Raw genomic sequence first — 9,006 nt, forward strand, 5'->3', positions numbered from 1 at the left:
TTTTTTCAATATCTATTCCCTTTCCGTTACGTTGTTTTATATTTCTTCTCTCTTTGAGTTTTGTTATGCATTCTATAAATTCTTATTTTTCCCTATCCTATAGCTCTTCCCACCTCTTCATTACCTCCTTCAATTGTCCTATTCCTTCATCATCTTCACTTTCATTTTATCTAATTGTCCCTTTGTCTCATTAGCCGCTCTTTTTATTTCTTCCTTTACTCAATTTCTGCAGTGCTTTTTCCTTTTCGCCTCAATTCGCTTCTTTCCCCTGTTTCTATACCACTCTCCCTGCTTTCTCTTCACTACCGCTTTCTTCTGTTCCGCTGATCTTGTAATTTTCTTCCTCCTCAACATTTCGAACCACCCTTCCTCTTTTTCTCCCTAGACTCATCTCCAACCGCATTAGGTACTTGCATTCGTCCCTTTAATGATTAGCACCATTTTATAGGAGATTAAAAAAATTATAATATAGTAGGGTTGCGTCCAGGAGAGATAGCGGTAGGTCATTCGGCTTCGGGCCACTAGAGCGCCAAGTGAAGCAGGTGAACAGTTGGCAAAAGGTGACGGTTCAATCCCCGATTAATTGCACAAAAAATCCATGAAAACTTCATCAGTATTCCTTCCAGAGATCAATATTTCATTCTATATTGTACAGTTTTAAAGCTACAATTAAGGTAACGTAATCCTTTTGATTTCTATTCAAAAATCGAGACACTGCCTCTCACTGCGTTAGGAAGCGCATCGGAGGTTCTTTAGAACTTATTCAGAGACTATTCTCTGAACTGTTTATCACAACTTGGAAAATACGAACTTTCAAAAATTAAAGAAGCGGAAAGATCAATAGAATCTGACGGATCTGAAACATTTCAGGAATTTGAAGAATCGGAAAAATAAGAAATTCGAAGGAAATCAAGGGTCTAAAAAACCTTGATAACCAGGAAAAAAAAATCCATAGAACAATCTCTTGGACCAAAACGATTGAGAGAAATTGAAGAATCATTAGAACGAGAAGAATTGGAAGAAGAATTTAAAGAAACTAAGGAAAGAGTATTTGGCAAAACTTTTTTGATTCCAGGAGAAACTTTGGCAAGGGCCTATGAAGAATTTTTGAATTAGTCCTTGAAGTACAACTGAAAAATCTATTTTTATTTTTGGGTTTTTAAAGCTGTTTCTTTCCAGGGTGCCTGTGTGAAGCTGGATTTGTGTGTTAATCGGTAAAAGCACAAAGTTTGTCTCATCCTGAAATAAAATCATGCTCAAAAATAAACCGATAATTCCAGCAATTTTATCGGCCACTTATCAGTTTTGTCACGACGAATGTACCGTATCGATAGACAAAGGTGATTAGATTACCTTTGGTCCAAGGATTTAACGGTATAAAAATGAGCACCAACAATGAGATTTCACTTTTTACAGAGCCGGAATGTTGACCACGACGATGCCCCCGAGTGAAGAAAGAAGATCTTTCAAAAACCTCGTGATAAGCTGTCGATCGTTGAGCCAGTACGAGGTGAAGAACTGCAAGGTGCTGATACCGCAGGTAAATCGAGTGCGCGTGATTGCTGGATACAATTTGCGTTTCAGCTGATCGCGGCGGTGGTGGCGATGTGCCCCAACATTCTGGTGGGCATTACCTACGCGTACTCGGCGATCATGGTGCCGCAAATGATGGAGGAGCAGAATAGTACCGATCCATCCGTCCTGCACGTTAGCCAAAATGAGATGTCCTGGATAAGTAAGTTGACCAAACTCTCGTTCGGCTAACCTCTTCGTTCTGCTGTAGCCAGCTGTCTGATGCTGTCGACCATGGTGGGGGCGTTAAGCGCCGGGGTTATAATGGACATAGTCGGTCGTTTAAATATGTTGAAGCTGATGGCGGTACCAAGCCTACTGGGATGGGCTATGCTAGCGCTTGGTCGCAACGTTCCAATGCTGATAGGAGGACGGATCCTGACCGGGATTGCCCTAAGTAAGTCGATGCCTTTATTCCACCAAGCGTCCACCAAGTGCGTTTTCAGTTTGGTCAGCCAATCCCACCGCCGTCTACATAACTGAGATCAGTAGGCCCGACGTTCGTGGTTCCTTTTCCGGCATGCGGCAACTCGGAGTCTCGCTCGGTAGTAGACGTTTCGGCTGTTCACCATGATCAACCTCCATCTTTCAGGTATGCTGTTCGTTTACTTCAAAGGGCTCTACCTCAACTGGAGAATAGTCGCGTGGATGAACTGCGGCTACACGGTCGTATTCGCCCTACTGACCCTAATAGTGCCCGAAAGCCCCGTCTGGTTAGTCTCCAAAAATCGCATGGACCAAGCCAAGAAGTCGCTGGAATGGTTCCACAAGTACCAGCCTCAGCCTCAGAATCAGGTTGCAACAATCCTCCACGTGGGAGAATCTAACTGGTTGATTTTCCAGGTGGCGAGCTTTGCCGAGCTGCAACTGGGTGTCTTGCAAAAGGAGAACGTGATCAAAATGAAGGAACGCGAGAAGTTGAGCTCTAACAGCGCGGTGCAGCTGCTCCAAATGTTCCTCCAACCCACCGGCTATAAGCCCTTCTTGGTCATGACTGGGCTATACTTCTTCCAACAGTACTGTGGAATCCACCTGATCGTCTTCAACGGGGTGGTCTTCTTCAAGCAAATTGGCACGGACATCGACCCCTACATCGCCGCGTCGTACGTTGGAGGAATTCGCCTCGCTGTCAACATTCTGAACATATACCTCACGAAGCGGTTCAACAGGAGGACCCTCATGATGTCCAGCGGTATCGGTATGGCGGTCTGTATGGGAACATCCGGTCTGTACACGACCTGGCTTCAAAAAGGTAAACAACCCCCGACCACTAACCAAACTGAACGGCCAGTTTCAGGCACCGTCACCTCCGGATGGATTCCCCTCGTCCTGCTCATGATCTACTTCGGTTTCGCCGCCATCGGTTTCCTAACGGTGCCATTTTCGATCCAGGCGGAAGTCTTCCCGCTAGCGATACGCAGCCTGGCGCACGCAATCATTTCGGTAATGGCGGGCCTAATCTCGTTCGCCGTCCTCCAGACGTATTTCTCAATGCACGACTTCTTCGGAGGCTCGTCCGGCCTCCAGTACTTCTTCGCCATCATGAGCATGGGCGGATTCGTCTTCGTGCTGGTGTTCATGCCGGAAACGCACAAGAAGAAGCTGTCGGAAATCGAAAAGTACTTTTGGAACCACACCACCTACCTGTCGGTGCCGCAGGATGACAAGGAGCCAACGAAGCAAAAGTCCGTGGAGCTTGTCGCAATCGTCGCGAAAAGTTAGGCCGGCCTTCGACGCGTAAATTACGGAATCTCGTGTGTGTTGCCTACGCGGTAGGCACTTGTCGTCGCCAAGTGGCTCGGAACTAAAGAAACTGTTACTATTTAAAATCTATGTTAAAATAAAAAATCTTCTTAACTTTTCTTTATTTACCACCGTTTCCTAACGATCCGAACCAACCATAGAAGCTGCGATGCCTTACACAGGGTGTGCCCATTGCCCATTAGAGGGTTACGGCGTTAGTCTGTCGGCCGCTTAGGATAGATCTTCTTAATGGGGTTCATGGGAAGCGATGAATCTAAACGAATCAAATGAGCTAATGATTAAAGATGGCCGCATTAACTAATTAGAGCCATTTTTTGGGTGTTCTTGTCAAGTAGAAACCGGTAGGGACGGGTCCAGAGAAGAGAGATTTAAGGCATTCGTTTTTGGGCCATGAGAACGTCAACTGCGATTAGCTCTCGAGTCGGAAAATATGTATTTATGACTCGCAACACGCGATATCAATCGAACATGTCGGAAAAAATAAGCTCATAGGGAAAATTTCGTGATTAGCCCCCGTACCTAATTCGACTCGCTGGAAAATATGCCCAATCCGTGCGAATTGTGGAAAGTTAACGAACCGAACGTGGTAAACGTGCATTCCGTAAGAGTTTGCCAACAGAAGAGACTATATTGCCATTTTCTCGACTTCAAATTACAGGGCCATCCAGTTTTTATCCAAGGTTGGACGACTCGACGGTTATTAAGACGTTTTATGAATTAGGTAATGTGTATGCTTATACTCAATATAGATCGTGTCTCTTTCAAGGATTTTTATTTTTATTTCGGAGAAGTTACTCCAGTTTTTCTGTCCATTTTTTTTAAGTTCAATGTTAAATAACGGAAGTCTTCTAGCTGAGTCACGTATGTATGTAATATACATACGCCCACTCAAAAATACAGGTAAATAAATAAATAAATAAAAAAACAAAACCTTTCAATTGACGTTTTGTGAAATGTCGAAGAAGTCAGACAGTGTAGTTCCAGTTCGTGTTTTCGCTATTTCGTTTATCGCTTAACTTCCAAGCCAATGACTGTAGTAGTGCGGTGGAGTGTCTTGATTGTACAGAAGATAGAGGAATTCCTTTTGGGCGAACGAAGAAAGGTAATTGACGTCATACATTTAAGCCATTTTTAAAATTGGGTGCGGAAAATAGTAATCGGAAATTTAAAAGCATTCAAAGGCCAGTTAAGAGACTATTTAATGTTTTCGTATATCTCTTTAAAGTCTTCAAGAGCCTTTAAAATGTGCAAAAAGTCTTACAACGACCTCAAAGATAGACCAAAAAATTTCCTCTAATCTGTCAAGCCCTTGCAATTCCTCTTCTCTTAGAGAACCTGGTTTTAACGGATTTTACCTTTCGTCTGCGTGATGTCCTTGAAATTCCCCTCCTTTAAAAGGCGAGCCTTTAACCCCTCTTTCCTTTTGTGAGTCCTCGAAAGCTTTTATGGGTTGTCAAGAGGAGTGGGCACTTAAAGACTTTTATTAGTGTTTGAGAGTCCTTACGGGCCTAAAATCTTAAAAGCGTTTATTTAAGAGCCTTTGTAAATCACCTAATGTTTTCTCTTCAATGATCTCCACCGCCATTTACTAGCTTTTGGGGCCCATGACAGGTCCTTAACTCCTTTTGTGGGTCCTTAAGAGCCTTTAATGAATTCTTAGAACTCCTGAAACATTTTCATGGACCTTCAAAGACCTTTAAGATCTTTCAAAAATCACAAAAGGTCTCCAAGGGCTGCGAAATGTCCTAGAAATTGGCCAAGAGTGAGTTTCAAAATCTTTGAAATGATCCAATTTTTTAACAAACTAACAAAACGCGAGCATTCGAAACAAATCGCACGCGAAAAGAACAATGCGCTGCGGTGAAAACAAAACGCTGTTTCTTTGGACAACCATTAGCAATTGGAATTTTTCTATTTATTTGGAGTTTCAGTTCTTAATTTTTTATTAGCACTCAGTGTGATTTATTTATTTGCGGTTCGCTGTCTTGTTTAACATAATCGCACTTATTTTAATACAACGCAGACCAAAGCTACTTCCCACGCACTGTAAATATTTCTTTTAATCACGTTCACCATCACTGTTCAAACACGTTGTTCAATAATTTCTCGCTGGGAACCGTCACTTAAGCAGTTCTACATACACAGTTACAATCAACAGGTGACACTACGAGAGCTCAGCGTTTTCCACCGGCCGACCGACTTAACTCACGCATCCCTCGCAATTCAATTCCGCTTATCATCTCCAAAACGTGCGTCTTTTAACTAAATATAATCTCATTATAAAAATAACGCTAAAAGCACATTTATAATGTTGTGTAAACAACGTCATGTAGACGTTATTTCCGTATAAAGAGTGGGCTCGTTTCATTTGAATTTGTATTTCAGTGTTGTTTTTCTTTTTAGAATTTGTGTAAATGCGTAATTGTTGTTTAAATTTTACCGCTTTTGTAATTTATTCAATTTAGATAATGTATTAGAAGTAAGACACATCTGGTCGTTTGCGATAAGAAGTTTCTATCAGGTGAAATTTAATTGACGCACGTGTTCTGTTAAGAGCTGTAGGTGTTTTACGAAGATTTGCTCGTTGTGTCGGCGTAAGTGAGGGCTCGTTCTTTCGCAGTGGGCATTATCAAATCTAATTGTTATTGACGAAATAGCAAGGTGCATCCTTCCATCTTTCTTACGTGTGGGATCGCTTGAGTGACGTTGAGGGGTCGGACGACTCTAGTCAGGGAGGTAGCACAAAGGGCCCGAATTTGAGGCCTAGGTGCGCGCGGACCCTGTCATAATCCAGAACCCCGAAATACAAGCGCTTAGAATGGAATCTCCCAAAGAAGTCACTAGAGTCCATTTTTAACTGTGCAGTTCTTCCCACACTTACATATGGCTTGAAAATTTGGTTTGACAGACTCAGGCATTCGCACGTGACAGGGGATTTGGCTGGTTTCAGTCCCCTTAAGACGTACACAGAACTATACCCAACGATTCCCTATGCGTTACTGGTAATACCGTAATAAACATATAAAATATAAATTATGTGCTCCTAATACATAAATTTCTGTCAGAACTTAATGTATGAGGATCACAGGGGTCGATAAATAATATACGTTTTACCTTCTGTATGTTTCTTGTGCTAATCTCTGTTATTTATGCTTACGATAGTACCTGGCGATCAAAAATGAGTTGCTTTCCCATAGAAAAAAAAATTCCAAAGGTGACTCGATAGCAACTCATTTTTGATCGCATAGTACATTATGATTTCCTGATACCTGTACAACAGTAAATCTATAAGTAGTATAGAGGGCGTCACCAAGTTGAAAGTAGTTGTGTTGTGAGCTAGCGCCAATTTGCATTTTATAGTCTCCTAATACAACCACTTGTCGCAGAAACGAATGTATCAAGAGGATAGGAGGATAGGCGAAACCCTAGGCAGCAATGGTTCGCTCTGAAAATAGCCAATATGGTTTCCTGATACCTTCATGCGCTATAGTAGAGACGCAAACTAACTCGGGCTACCACTTGCGTTTTACGTTCGTTTGATAAAAGAAATTAGTGGGACAGGAGTATAGGAGTTGATAAATGAAAAATTGACTGCCATACATATTTATGTTCTGTTTCCCTGGTCTTCATTCGTGATTATTACAGAATCTTAGAATCAGCTTGTTCTCGCATGTCAGACGATCATCAAGGAAACTCGTTTGAACAAGTTAAAAAAAATCCTTGGTTTGAGACAGACGAAGGCTTCACTAATCCTACTCATCCGTGAATGTGTCAGGTTCTCAGAATAGTAGATTATGATTTCCTAATACCACAATTCCCCACTAATTTATAGTATAGAACGCACAAGAGGAGGTAGAAATAGGTCACGCTATAAGATAACACATCTTGCATTTTATGTTCTCCTACTGCAAACATTTCTGTACCCTGCATGCCTGATCATCTTCATGTCCAAGAGTAATTCCCTATGAGCAGTGTAGAAGACGTACACTAAGTAGAAATAGGTTGTGTGCTTTATTGTATCCTAATACAAACAATTGATTCAGAAATTAGTGTATCAGGAGCATAGCAACAATTTTTTGAACCGTAGGAAAATACACAGTTGGCTGTGGGTAGGTATTTCGGCAGTTGGTCGTGGATGTTATGTTTCGGTAGTTATCCCGGTGGTTTGGCCCGGGGTGCGAGATCAAATTTTGGCAGTTGGTCTGTGATGCAAGGTCAATGATTGGTAGTTGGTTCAGGGTGCGAGACAATATTTAGGTAGTTGATCCGCCATCTTGGATGCCATTTTGGATCCGTCGTCATCGGTGATTGCTGAAGAACAATTTTTATATTGGCTTTGGGATTCGAAACCAGGATACCTGAAATGGAAGGCTAACGCGTAACTGTTTCTATGTCACCTCTCCCTGTGACCCGATCAACATCTAAGCGGCAATCGATCTCAGTCCCAGGAGGAGGACATGCAAATGCAGTGACAGTCAGGGAGTGCTAAGAGCATTGTCAGCGACAGGTAAGCTTGATATGGGTGCCAGCGCATTGCGGAATAGAGTGTAATGAAGGGATGGAAGGTATTGGTGGGGTCTGCCCTAAGAATTGCTCCCTTCGTGGTCAGGGCCAGGATTAAAGACTGGGCGATCAGTCAATTCCAGGCTCAGTGGCAACAAGTAACCGGACTTAGTCAGTCCAGGACTTTTTTAACAGGGCCCCTTGGCAACTCGGGGTCTTCTAAGCTTCTAAAACTGAATATAAGTCAGCTTTGTGGTTCAATGGTAGAGCGTTGGGCTATAAATCCGGAGGTCGGGTGTTCGAACCTGAGTTGAGGCAAATTTTTTGTCTGTGGCAGAGATGGGAATTACCTTAGACCAGTTTCGAGCATTCTGCCGGCTACTCCGAATTAGGTTTTCCTGCAGTTTTCCTAATTCGTAAGGTAAATACCAGAGTAGTATAGAACAACTTAAGACCTTCTGCAGAGGTATTTCTATAATTGGGCGCAAGTCTGTTAAGGGTCCAGAACAAGAGGGGGATAATAAATAAATAAATAAATATATAAATAAATAAATAAATAAATAAATAAATAAATAAATAAATAAATAAATAAATAAATAAATAAACGGATGGACAACTATCGCCTGCATAACATTGAGCTTACGGAGGAGACGTCAACTCCTTGGAGACAGCTATCTGGAACCGAGGAGATTGAAGCAACTTAGGCTAAACGTGGTCCAGTTTCGAAAAAAAGGGGGCAGGCACAATGGTACCTTTGGTGTGCTTAAGTGCTGCTTGGTCGTGCTCCCATATTAGGTATCTTAGCACAATCTAGCACAAAGGAGCACATTATCTTATCATATGCCGACACCAAATATTGTAACAAGATGCAAACAATTGATTCAGAAATTAGTGTATCAGGAGCATAGCAACCATTTTTTGAACCGTAGGAAAATACACAGTTGGCAATCTTTCATCTTACGTATATCCGGATTAGGCACTTCTTCTAAACACTCAAAAACCAATGATATCCAATCGAAACCATTTAAATTGCGCAAGATCTCCACCTCACGTCACTTTTCCAATAACCGCCAATGATCGCATCGATCATAAAACGTGTCGATTTTGCGCGCGAACTTTTGATTTTGAAAAAAAAGCGAAAATGGGGAATCGCGATGCGGTAGATGT

At 42.1% G+C, this 9,006-nt stretch overlaps 1 protein-coding gene across 1 annotated transcript; it reads left to right on the top strand.

The window, feature by feature from the left end:
- Positions 1–1,373: 1,373 nt before the first annotated feature.
- On the top strand, positions 1,374–3,429 carry LOC116161461 (facilitated trehalose transporter Tret1-like). Its single transcript, XM_031474807.1, has 7 exons — positions 1,374–1,540; positions 1,585–1,735; positions 1,784–1,969; positions 2,019–2,117; positions 2,165–2,367; positions 2,416–2,824; positions 2,870–3,429. Exons 1-7 carry the CDS (start codon positions 1,424–1,426, stop codon positions 3,292–3,294), a joined length of 1,590 nt encoding a protein of 529 aa, XP_031330667.1. The 5' UTR covers positions 1,374–1,423; the 3' UTR covers positions 3,295–3,429.
- Positions 3,430–9,006: the final 5,577 nt, after the last annotated feature.

The sequence above is a fragment of the Photinus pyralis genome, unplaced genomic scaffold (genome assembly GCF_008802855.1).
Source record: "Photinus pyralis isolate 1611_PpyrPB1 unplaced genomic scaffold, Ppyr1.3 Ppyr1.4_LG10, whole genome shotgun sequence".
Taxonomy (NCBI): domain Eukaryota; kingdom Metazoa; phylum Arthropoda; class Insecta; order Coleoptera; family Lampyridae; genus Photinus; species Photinus pyralis.